General features: G+C 48.5%; 1 protein-coding gene across 2 annotated transcripts; it reads left to right on the top strand.

Annotated features, from left to right (window-relative positions):
• The first annotated feature begins 232 nt into the window (after positions 1–232).
• Nfatc2ip (nuclear factor of activated T cells 2 interacting protein) lies at positions 233–12,055 on the top strand. Of its 2 annotated transcripts, none has more exons than XM_021635902.2 (8): positions 233–647; positions 1,172–1,244; positions 3,637–3,757; positions 4,312–4,392; positions 4,476–4,662; positions 6,703–6,847; positions 6,981–7,090; positions 9,755–12,055. In XM_021635902.2, exons 1-8 carry the CDS (start codon positions 273–275, stop codon positions 9,911–9,913), a joined length of 1,251 nt encoding a protein of 416 aa, XP_021491577.1. In that variant the 5' UTR covers positions 233–272; the 3' UTR covers positions 9,914–12,055. The 2 variants fall into 2 exon arrangements, with proteins under 2 accessions (XP_021491577.1, XP_021491578.1); XM_021635903.2 differs by having other exon boundaries at positions 3,691–3,757.
• The last annotated feature ends 377 nt before the right edge of the window (positions 12,056–12,432 follow it).

Here is a 12,432-nt window from a genome sequence, read left to right on the forward strand (position 1 = left end):
TTAGGGGGAGGTTTAGCCAATGGGTGAACTGAACAGAATCGAAACCTTCTTTGATTGCACCAAAGGGATTGGAATCTTTGGCGCCATTGTTTTAGTGGACGGTGGGTGATAAACGGGCGAATCGACCAATGAAAAGGTGGACAGGCGGATCCAGAGCATGTGGGCGGAAAGAGGTGCTGACTGACAGGCTGCTCGTCCAATGAAAGGTAGAATCTCTGGTGTGGGGGCTTGGCGACGCTGTAGAGGCCAGTGTGTGGTTAGCTGTGTGAGAGATGGCGGAACCGGGGAGAAGGCGGGGGGCAAGGTCCCGCGGTCGTGGCGCTGGCCGAGGCTCTCGGAGAGCCCGGGTCGCCCGTGGCCGGCGTCCTTGCGCTCCGCACTCCCCGTCTCGGCCCATTCCAGACACAGTGCTTGTGGACTTGGTCAGTGACAGCGATGAGGAGGTCCTAGAAGTCGTCGGGGACCCGGTGGAGGTGCCGGCCGCCTGCCCCTCCGTCCCGGCCGCAGCGGGGCGGGACAGCGACAGTGACAGTGAAGGGGCGGACGAGGGGCCTGAGAGAGCCCCGCGCGTGTTGGTCCGACGGCGGCGGCGGCGGCGGCTGCTGGATCCCGGCGAGGCGCCGGTGGTTCCTGTGTACTCCGGGAAGGTGCAGCCGGGTCCCCAGCGAGGGGTGTTGAGGGAGTGCTGGACGTGCGGAGTTCCGGGACTGTAGTCTTCGGGCGGAGGAGGCTGAGGGACTAGGCACCAGGGACGATCAGGAAGGACCTGCCTGGGACTGGTCTTTGGGGCACGCTGGGTTTTTAGGTTGGAGGAAGCCGGAGAGTTGAATATTTAGAGGGGGTGGGATGGGAGGGTCCGTGGGGATTCAGAAAGGACTCGGGGGTTTCCAGGAACCCAGGGCCCTTAGGTATTCTGGTGAACCAGCTGGCTGGGGCTAGCAAACTGGTTAAGAAGGGATAACAGCCTGCATCCTCACAGAGCTTTAGGTGAACGGGGTGGGAGGAAGGTACCGCATCATTTTGGATGGTGAGGAAGCCAAGATAAATGCCTTTCAGAGGTTGGAGTCCTTAGAAAAGACAATAACTAGAATCGAGAGAAGAACCATTCCCATCTCGAGTGGAGTTGGGCAGGATGTGAGACCCACCTTCTCTCCCCCTTTTGTCTTTGTAGGTACAGAGCAGCCTCAACCTCATCCCAGATAATTCATCCCTCTTGAAACTTTGCCCCTCAGAGCCTGACGATGGTAAGGGAGGGCCTGAAGGGAGTGTCCAGCGCCGGCTTCTCTGAGACTTGCTAGCGTTTACATCCCAGCAGTCAGGGTCCTCTTCTCTCTCCGTTTCTCAGTGCTTCAGTGGAAGCTAGGGTCTGGAGAATGGTGATCAGGTGCTGTCCTGTTGACACACATCCCTGATTCTAACTGGGATTGGAGGAAGGGACTCCAGCGTCTGACCTAGGGAAAAGTTCTGTCCAGAAAGGAGCTGGCTCATTAATCAGAAGGCCCAGGAACCCACTTAGCCATGTCCACCGCCTCCCCACTTTAGAGCCTAAGAGGCATAAGAATCTGTTAGTGTACGACTTTGAGATTCTTCCCCTAGTTATCCTGATTATGTTATCATAATAGAGGCGAAGGGAATGCTGAGGCCCAGGGATAACTTGTTACACCAGCACTTCAACAGTGTTCCATTCGTTGGGAACACTGGAGCCCGGAGATTGCTCTTTGAATTTTATCAGGACTGCCCATTCTGTATTTTTCCCTACTAATAGGCTAATTTGCAAACGCCTTTAAAGGCCAGGGACTAAGAGTCAAAGCCAGTAATAGGAGAGTAATTAGTTTTCAGAGATCTGAAACCAAGACTTCTTCCTATTCAGTGAGGGAGTGTGGTAGGCCAACTACGAACAGGCTCAGAAGTCAGGTGGCTGTGTTTGAACCCTTCGTAACTGTGTGACCTTGGCAAGTTTTCCTCATCAGGAAAATGTGGGTCGTAGTGAACCTGTTGAAGGACTTTTGGTGAGAATTAAAGAGACCGTGTTTTATTTGCCATGTACATGGCTTAGGATAGCACCTGGAATGTAGAAGGGTAACATAAAAGACAGCGGTATCCTTGATGTTCAAACCCAGTATTGCAGATTATCTCTGGAAGGTTTTTAAAAGCGTAGAGTTGTGGTGTTGGGGAAATGGCTCAGCGGGTAGGAGCACTTGCCCCTTAAGCCTGATGACCAGACACCCACATAAAAAGACAGATTGGGTGGTGCACATCTGCACTGCCGCCACTCGTATTGGGTTCAGGAGGGTGCTGCTGGAAGCTCATGCACCCGGTGACAGAGACAGCAGGAGAGACCCTGACTCAGAAACATGGTAGAAAGAGAAAGTTGTCCTCTGACCCTAACACATGTGCTATGGCATGAACAATACCCCCTTCCAATAAATAAATTTTTGTTGTTGTTGCTTTTTCCATTTTTTAATTAATAAATTTTTGGTTTTCCCAGACAGGGTTTCTATGTGTAGCCTTCGCCGTCCTGGACTGTCACTGTAGACCAGGCTGACCTCGAACTCACAGAGATCTGCTGTCTCTGCTTCCAATTACAGGCATGTGCCACCGTGCCTGCCTTCCAATAAATAAATCCTTTTTTTTTTTTTTCCTGAGGCAGAGTTTCTCCGTGTAGCCTTGGCTGTCTTGGACTCTCTTTGTAGATTAGGCTGGCCTCAAACTCACAGAGATCCACCTGCCTCTGCCTCCCTGAGGGCTGGGACTCCAGGAGTGAGCCACTGGGTCTGGCCTAAGAGCCAACTCCTAAAAGTTGTTCTCTAACCTCCATGTGCTTCATTCTTCTCACACAGATGCTTGTTGTTTTGTTGTTGTTGTTTTGTTTTTAACATAGTAAATAAGTAAACAATTAAAAAAAAACACCCCTCAAATTCTTGTCTAATATTGAAGAGTACTACACGGGTTTGGGGTATTGGCTCAGTTAGTGAAGTGCTTACTGTGCAAGCCTAAAGACCTAATTTTGAGCCCCAAAACCCAGGTAGGAAAAAGCTGAGCACAGTGGCACCTGCTGAAAATCTGAGCACTGGGGAGCTGGAGACAGACAGATTCCTGGGGCCTGCTGGCCAGCTTGGTCTAATCAACTAGCCACAGGCCAGTGAAGGACCATCTCAAAAACACAAGATGCATGGCACCTGAGGAGTGACACTTGAAGCTGACTTCTGGCTCACACATACACACATACATACTCAGACATGCACTTATACATGTGTATACATACATTCAAGCTGCTGTGTGTGCCTCCTAAGTTTTTTTGTTTTTTAGCATGTGTCTCCTGCCCTCTGTTGGTGGAAATTTTTGTTGGTGGAGATTTAACTCAGGGCCTGTGGGTGGTAGATATGTGCCCTATCACTGAACTACACCCCACCTCTTGCCTGCCCACTTTTAGAACGAAGCTCAAAAAAACAAAAACCCAGAATCTCTGTGGTCCATGCTGGCCTCTAACCCCTGACCTCTGCTTCAGCCTCCCCGACACTGAGATTTGCATATGCCATCATACCTGGCCTCCTCCAGCCCTTCCTAAAGCCTTTGACTCATTTCTTCTCCAGCCATCTCTTAGCTAACCATTTCCTTTCTCTCCTCTGCCCGTAGAGGCAGATATGACAGATTCTGACAGTCCTCCCCCTGAGGATGCCCTACTTACAGGTTCTCCCTGGAAGAAGAAGCTGAGGAATAAGCATGAGAAAGAAGAGAAGAAAATGGAAGAGTTTCCGTGAGTGAGGCTGGGGCATTAAGGCCCTGGGAGCAGGAAGGGGTATTGCAAAGATAAGCTGAGAAAGCAGAGCTTTTGGGTGGCTCCCAAAAGGCTAGGGTGAAGGGATGGAAGTGAGGCTCAGATGTAGAGGAGATGGCTCGTCCTGAAGGCTGATACAGAGCCTTCTAGACAGTCCTTGGGAATGGTGGTGGAAATATGGGCTATGGCTCAGACTCCATCAGCTGTCCCTGTCCACTCTGCTTCTCCGTAGAATGGGGCTAGTCCCACTGCTTGAGAATCAGTGAGTAAGTGCCTGGTGTTTGTTGGATAATTGATATTTTCCTAGAAAGTGATTTAATCCTGAAGTGAGGTGTTTCCATTACTCATTTTTGGGTCATGTAAATATAAAAACAATGCCTCTTACTACATATGTCTTCGAATAAAGTGATGCTACAGAGTGTTTTCCTCTTGATCCTCCACTCTTGGGTTCTGGAGGTCTGCCCAGCTCAGAAAGGGAAGCATGTGCTGGAATCTCTCCTTTGCTGTCATCCTGCCCTTCTCTTTTTCTGTAGGGACCAGGATATCTCTCCTTTGCCCCGACCTTCATCGAGGAACAAAAGCAGAAAGCATACCGAGGCACTCCAGAAGTTAAGGTGCTGGGGTTGGCTGCGGTGGAGAAGGGCAGTTTGAGAGGTTCTTCAGCCTCAATTGTCCCCATGTTCTTTTTTGTACCCAGGGAAGTGAACAAGCGTCTCCAGGATCTGCGCTCCTGCCTGAGCCCCAAGCAGCACCGGAGTCCAGCCCTTCAGAATGTAGATGACGAGGTGGTACTGCTGGAGGGGCCTGTCTTGCCACAGAGCTCTCGACTCTTTACACTCAAGATCCGGTGCCGGGCTGACGTAGTCAGATTGCCTGTCAGGACGGTGAGTGCTGTGGCCTGCAGGGGCAGGATGGATGTCTTCCCTTGGAGAGACAGGTATTGAAATGGTGGGGTGCTAGCGGGAGGGACCCAGCTTCTTTCCCACTCTGCTCTCCGGGTTACCCACCACTCTTTCGTCTCTCCATGCCTTTGCACTTGTTGTTCACGATGTCTCTCGTTTTCCTCATTGTCTCTTTGGCCAGCTTTACCCACGGCTACTTAGGTGTGACAGCTTCAGGTCAGATGTGATGGTTGGCACTTACCTGTAATCTCAGCGCTTGGGAGGGGAGGCATGAAAATCTAGAATTTGAAACCAGTATGGACTTCATAGCTATACCCTGTTTGAAAAAAACACACACACAGAAATACATGGTATCGTTTTGAGGCTTTTTTTTTAAGATTTGTTTTTTAATTCTGTCTAGGTGTTGCTTAGTGGTGGTGTGCATGTTTTTAATCCCAGCACAGAGGCAGGTGAATTTCAGTGAGTTTGAGGCCAGCCTGGTTTATAGAACTACTAGTTCCAGGACAGCCAAAGCTACACAAAGAAACCTTGTCTCAAAAACACCTCCCCCCCCCCCAAATTATGTCTAGGTGTGTGTCTACATTTAGGCATGTGCACATGAGTGTAAGTCCCTGTGGAAACAGAGGCATGGAATTCCTAGGAGCTAGGGTTAGAGCAGTTGTGAGCTGCCTGGCGCTGAGTGCTGGTAACCAAAATCAGGTCCTTTGGAAGAGCAGCAAGTGCTCTCAACCGCTGAGTCATCTCTCCAGCACCTGAAGCTTTTTGTCCTTTTAGGAATCTTTCTCTAGGCTGAGCCTTCTGCCTCTCTCCTTCCAGGGTCCCATGCTTCCGTTTTATGCTCTTACTGCCTTGGACAAAGCAGATAGCATACAGTAACCTTGAGTTTCCCCCGCTTCCTGTGAGAGGTTGATATTTGTGCAGGATGATCAGTTGAGGAGGGTATGGGAGTGAGCCTTCATGAGCACAGGCCTGGCAGGGGCGGGCAGCCAAGCCCATGCTTGCACGCTGGCAGCTTGTGGTCGCACCAGTGCTGCTTCTCTGCTCTACAGAGTACTTTTAACAGAGAGAGTGTTTGGCCTTGTGCCTCAGTGCCAGAGAACTTGGCATGGCATATGTGAGTCCCATCTCCAGCACCGAAAGAAAAGACTGAGTTTACCAAACTTTGTAATGGGAGATTTCCTCAAAGGCCCAGATTTCTGACTTTAAGGGGAAAAAAAATGGTAGCAGTGTCTGAAGTGAATATGGGGCTCCAACCCTTTCACCGCCTTTTTCACCTCCTAATCTGCAAATCCATGGCTGTGTTTGTTTGCTTATTTATAGCTTATTTATTTGCTTTGTCGTGTGTCGTCTTCACGGATGTGTTCCTGTGGGGGTGCCTGAGTGCACGTGGGTATGTGCAGTGTGCATAGGGTGTGCATGCGTGTGCTTGTGGAGGCCAGAGCATAATGTCTGCCGTCTTCCTCAGTTGCTGTCTACCTTCGTTTTTTGAGACGGCCTCTTCTTTTTTTTTTTTTTGGTGGGGGAGGGTTTTGAGATAGGGTTTCTCTGTGTAGCCTTGGCTGTCCTGGACTCATTTTGTAGATCAGGCTGGTCTGGAGCTCACAGAGATCCCCTGCCTCTGCTTCCCCAAGTGCTGGGATCACAGGTGTGCGCCACCATGCCCAGCTGAGATGGCCTCTTCTTAAACCTGGAGCTCACTGATGCAGCTCTTACTCCACCTCCTCAGCATGAGGATTGCAGGTGCTACCTGTCACTCCTAGCTTTTCATGGGCTGCTGGAGAGCCAAAGTCAGGTCCTCTTGCTTGCATGCCAAGCTCTTTACTGACTGAACCATCTCTTTAGCCTCAGCTGTTTAATTTCTCTGTGCTACTTGCCAGGACTACTGCTTGCCTGGTAAATATGGTAAATTTCACAGCTGAAGAGTTCAGCAAGTAGCCCCGGCCAGAAACTTGTGTGTGAGGTGGCGGCTCAGGGTAGGGTGTGGAATTTCAAGGCTGGGAGATTCCTTTGTTTGTCTTCTAGTCGGAGCCCCTTCAGAATGTTGTGGATCACATGGCCAGTCATCTTGGGGTGTCCCCATCCAGGATTCTTTTGCTCTTTGGTGAGACAGAACTGTCCCCTACTGCCACCCCTAGGACCCTAAAGCTTGGAGTGGCTGACATCATTGGTGAGTGGAAGGCAAGGAAGAGGGGCCTCGAGGAAGCTTTGGTGGTGGTGGTAGCAGGGAAAGGGCAAGTTTCAGAGGCAGGTTCTGCTCCCAGCACTCCAGCCGCCGAGTAGCTCAGTCCTGCTTTTCGCAGATTGTGTGGTGCTAGCAGATTCTTCAGAGGCTACAGAGGCGTCCCAGCAGCTCCAGCTCCGGGTGCAGGGGAAAGAGAAACACCAGACGCTGGAGATCTCACTGTCTCCTGTAAGTAGAGTACTGTCTGTGCCCCTCCCCCTTCCTTTGCCTGTCTCCTGGCAGTTGGTCAGTTGTCAGGGCATGGACTCCTCCTAACTCTGACCCTGCAAATGCCCCTCTGTTTCTGGGTGCCTACCCTGCCTAGTCATGGAGAGAAAGAATATTGTTCGGGTTCTATTTTAGTTATTCTTCTGTTGCTGTGATACAACACCAGAAGGAAGCAGGTTTTTTGGGCTATGGTTCCAGAGGTCAGAGTCCATGATGGCTGAGTGGAGGCAGCCTGCAGTGCTACTAGAACAGCTGCTGAGAGCTCCCCTTGCTAACCACAAGCAGGAAACACCTAAAGGACAGGATTTTTTTTTTTAACTCCAAAAATGTTGCTTCTCCCCCCCCCCAACAAGACCATACTTCCTAACCTTCCCCCCAAAATGCTAACAACTGGGGATCGAGTATTCAAATGCCAGAACCTATGGGGCCGTTCTTGTTCAATGCATATTGCTATAGCTTCCGTCCCATTTCTGCTAGCGACCCTGTGTGTCTATGTTAGTTAGTATTCTATTGCTGTGAAGAGACACCATGACCACATTAACTCTTATGAAGCAAAACATTTAATTGGGGCTGGCTTACAGTTCAGACGTTTTTTACTCTGTTATCATCATGGCCACATGTAGGGCCTACAAGGTGCTAGGGAGGTAGCTGAGAGTTCTACGTCCAGATCGTGAAGCAGTAGGAAGAGAGACTGACACTGAGCCTGGCTTGGGCCACCCCAGTGACTCCCTTCTAACAAGGTCACACTTATTCTAACAAAGCCACATGTCCTAATCCTTTCAAATAGTGACACTGTTACGAAATAGCATGTGGCATGGGGGAAGTCCCTTTGGTTGGCTGGCCCAAAGAGTGACCCTGAAAAATTAGGCCATGCAACAGATCTGGTGTAAAAGAGGTTTATTGGGGGAGGGAAGAGAAGTGAGGACCTGGAGAAGGGGAGAGGCAAGTGAACATGTAAACAGGCAGACAGACAGGGAACAGAGCCATGAGGGCAGAGGGAGAGAGGGGTGGAGCCCGGAAACAGAGCCGGGGTATTGGGTTCTTTTGAACCAGCACACACCTGGCACACCTGGTGATGGCAGCTGCAGCAGCTGGGGTGGGTGGTGGGGTCATGCCGTAAGCAGCTGCTAGGTCCCTGAGAGCAGGCTGGTGATAGTGCCTGTATGCTAACAGCAGCTCCCTGTGAGCCTGTGGGGGCCGTTTTCACACAGACCACACCAGCTCCCTTTCCCGAATCCTGACTTCTTCCCATTAACTGGGAAGAACCCTTGTATAGTAATAATGACATTTATCACGTGTGTCTATGTGTGCACACATGCCATTGAGTATGTATGCTGATAGGAGGACAACTGGAGGGGATCCGTTCTCTGCCTCCACCAAGTGAGTTCTAAGGACTGAAGTCAGGGTCTCGTGCTCCAGCTGGCACCTTTACCTTCTGAGTTAGCTCACTGCCCCATACTACTGCCCAACCTAAACCATCGGACGTTTGCACTGTGCATAGTGCATTTGGGGTTTGCTACTATTCTTGACTTGAGGCAGCAGCTAAATGTCCTGAATATATCTCCTCTGAGGAGCAAGGAATGATTCTACTATACCTGGGAGGCTTAGAAGAACAGAAATTGAGTCTTCTCTCCTTGTAGCTTTGGTGGCAGCGAGAGCTCCTTGGTACTCCTGGTGTCCCTGTCTTCCCTTGCGAAGACCATAGCCATCTGAATGAGGTGTGAGCGCATCTTACCATGATCATATGCCCTAAATCCAGAAAGACCACGTTTTACACGTATACGACAAAGTGTCTTTGGGGCACACAGTTCAACCCAGAGCACCTTTCTAAGTCCTAACAACTTACTTCAGCGTCTGTGTTCACAAGCTGGGTGTGGTGGCACACGCCTGTAACCCCAGCTTCAGGAAGGCAGAAGCAAGTGGATCTCTGAGAGTGAGTCCAACGGAGTCTTCAAAGTGAGTCCAGGGCAGCCAAGGCTACACAGAGAAACCCTGTCTCGAAAAAAAAGAACAAGAATCTCTGTTTACTTTATCCATACATCTGTTCCTGAGGCTTAGAGAGCCTGTTTATCTCATAGCCTGCCCCCTGGGCTCCCATCCTCCATGGCCCCCACTCTACAGTTTCCAGGGAACCAGCGACTAGTTCCCAGAGAGGAGCCTGCCTTCCCCTCCAGGATTCACAATCTCCTGATGTGCCCTTGTCTTGTTTCATGTCCTTTTGTTTTGTTTTGTTTATTTTGCTTAATTTTTAGAAAGGGTCTCCTTAGGTAGCCTAGAGTGGCCTGGGAATCAGTCACTTTATGGCCCAGGCTGGCCTGAAGCTCACTGTGTAGCCCAGGCTGGCTTGAGTCTCACTATATAGCCCAAACTGGTCTGAAACTTGTAATCTTTCCGCCTCCACCCCACAAGTACTGTCATTTCAGGCATGTGCAGCATGTTTGGCTGAAAGTTGACCTTTTTGTTTTGGTACTGGGGAACGAACTTAGCACATTAGACTTGAAAGTGTGTGTGATCACGGCACTGCACCCCTGGCCACTGTCCCCCATTCTCTGTCTGTTCCTGTAGGAGAAGTTCTCCCAGCCTACCTTTCCCATTTTTACATCTGTTGTTTGCATCTCTATGCAGGACTCTCCTCTTAAGGTCCTTATGTCACACTATGAGGAAGCCATGGGACTCTCCGGACACAAGCTTTCCTTCTTCTTTGATGGGACAAAGCTTTCCGGCAAGGAGCTGCCAGCTGATCTGGGCATGGAATCTGGAGATCTCATTGAAGTGTGGGGCTGAAGCTTCCTCCTTCTGTTTGGATGCAGAGCCAAGACTTGGGGATAATAGCTCCCGCTTTTACTATTATTATTTTTGCCCCATAAGGGCTAACAGAAATGAAACTAGAACTTGTTTATTTATTTATTTCTGGTGCTGGGGATTGAACCCTGGACTGTGCACATGCTAAGGATGTATGAAGTTGAGGCAAAACCAAGGCATGACCTTTGGCCTGTCTTGTTAACCATAGTCTCAAGCAATTGGCTGGTAGTTGTGTGGCCGTGGCTGTATGTTTGAGCTGTATTTGGCAGCCCATGGGACACAGAGAAGGGATATTGGCTTCCCTAGCATTTCACGTTCACTAGCCCTTTACTTCATCAAATATCTGTTCTGTGAAACTGTATATATTGAGTGTTTTGAACTAAATGACCATTGCATTTAGGTGCCCAGGCCTCAGATTTATGCCACAATTGGAGACCAACAATGACATTAATTCTCATCTGGGGCCTGAGAATGCAATTTGAGGAACATTCCCTGATTGCAGGAAAATATAAAATATAAAAGTGATGACATATATACTGAAGCTGAGGAGTAGGTGGAAACGTGGGTGATCTTTACAGGCTGACGACACTTGTGTCTTCAGCCCTGGCATCCCCTCTTCCAGGACTTAGCCAGTGTCTGCTACACACTTCCTGGAGTGTACAGGTAGCACGTCAGAGCACATGCAGCTGTTGAGTTTGGAATCTACTCTAGGGTTGGGTCCTCCCTCCCTCATGCGCTCTCTCTCCTGTTAGCACCCTCTTAGGATATTTGTCCTTTGACTATGACTGTCCTTATAACTCTCTGAATGCGTGATTGTGCTGTATAGACCCGGTGTTGTGCAATACTCATTCTGTCTTCGCTCGGTATGAGTGACGATCTAGCCATGTTGGCACCTTCTGGATCCGTTGTTGCTCTGGCCTGCTGTGGGTGCCACACTGTGGCAGTAGATGGTTTTACTCACACATTGCCTTAAGTGGGAGACGCCTGAGTCTCCAGCTCCTTGGAACCATATTCGAGGCCGTGGCACACATCCTTTCATGTGTCTCTCTGGGCCAGGGTACATACTTCTCTGGCCTGCTTGTTCAGGGTGACACTATTGATTATACAGGTTCATCTTTCTGCTTTTTCCAGGGTTTTCTTCAGAATGTGGACTGGCCTTTCTTGGGGCTTCTCTCTTTTGCTTCTCTTTACCAGCATTTGATGCTGTTGAATTTTCTGATTTTAGCAGTCCACGTGTAAAAGCACCACACATCTTAACATCCTATCTCCATTTCCTATGCATATCCACCCTCTGGTTTTTCATTGTTAGCCCCTCTTGTCTTGTGGGGCTTCCTTTTGTAGATGTTTGTTTTCCTTGAGGAGTTGCTTGTGTTCTGGGCAATTGCAAATAACCTACAAAATAGCACTTTCTGTGTCCAGGGGGATCTTTACCAAACAGACATTCTTAATTTTAATGTAGACAGTTTGCTGTTTTTAGACAGTTTTGTTTTTTTTTTTTTTTAAAGGGAAAATGAGAAAGAACTTCCAGAATGGGAGGGGCTTCAGTGGGGAATCTCAGGATTGATACCTTTGGATTTCTAAACTAGATTAAGAAAATCATTTTCTTGTTAGCGTGATATATATATATTTTTTTTCTTTTGTTTTTGTTTTTTTGCTTTTTTCTTTCTCTCATATTGAGATCACTAAATGAAACTGGAGTTGTAACTGGTCTACCCTGGTGTGGGTAAACCCTTCTGAGCCCTCAACCGTGGTTCTCACAGGTTGCTGCTGGGCTGTGCTGGTTACTGACTATTGTATGTCACTTATAAACCATCTGAAATGCACCTTTGTGTAGGAGAGCAAGTTTTATTTTATTTTTAATTATAACGAGCCAGTTTTCTAAGCATTGTCTACTAAAACCATTAATAATATGTAGTCTGATTTTCATGAAAGTATGTCAACTTATTTTTTTTTTTTTATGTGTGTGTGTGAGAATGTCATTCCTTTGAATTTTGTAATGTTTAAATAACCTATGATGTGGTATAGCTTCCAGGTTTTTCAGCTCTTGTATGGCCATATTGAATCTGAACATACTAAGACATATTCAATCTCAACTAAATAAAGGGAGATGCCTTTTCCTTAGGAGCACTTGATGATTTCTGTCTTTGTGGCTCTTATGTGATCCAAGATGAAGTTCTTGTGACAGAGACCATTAGATGTTCCCAAACACCCATTCTTTCTTGTCCTTGGCTAGCAAAACCCATGGCTTTTAACAGTACAGAGACACTCTGAATGAAGACACTAGAACCAGCTTTTTGAGTCTATGAAACGGCCACAGACTCAACTAACTAAAAATTATTAAGGAAACTTGGGCATGAGATTACCTTGCCTGTAATCTCAACATTTGGGAGGGAGGAGGTTTGTGAATTTGAGGCTAGTCAGGGCTACATACCAAGATCATATATATGTGTATAATATATATATACTGTTACTCAGTAGGCTGAGGCAGTATTTGAAGGCTC

The sequence above is a fragment of the Meriones unguiculatus genome, chromosome 14 (assembly GCF_030254825.1).
Source record: "Meriones unguiculatus strain TT.TT164.6M chromosome 14, Bangor_MerUng_6.1, whole genome shotgun sequence".
In the NCBI taxonomy this organism is placed as follows: Eukaryota; Metazoa; Chordata; class Mammalia; order Rodentia; family Muridae; genus Meriones; species Meriones unguiculatus.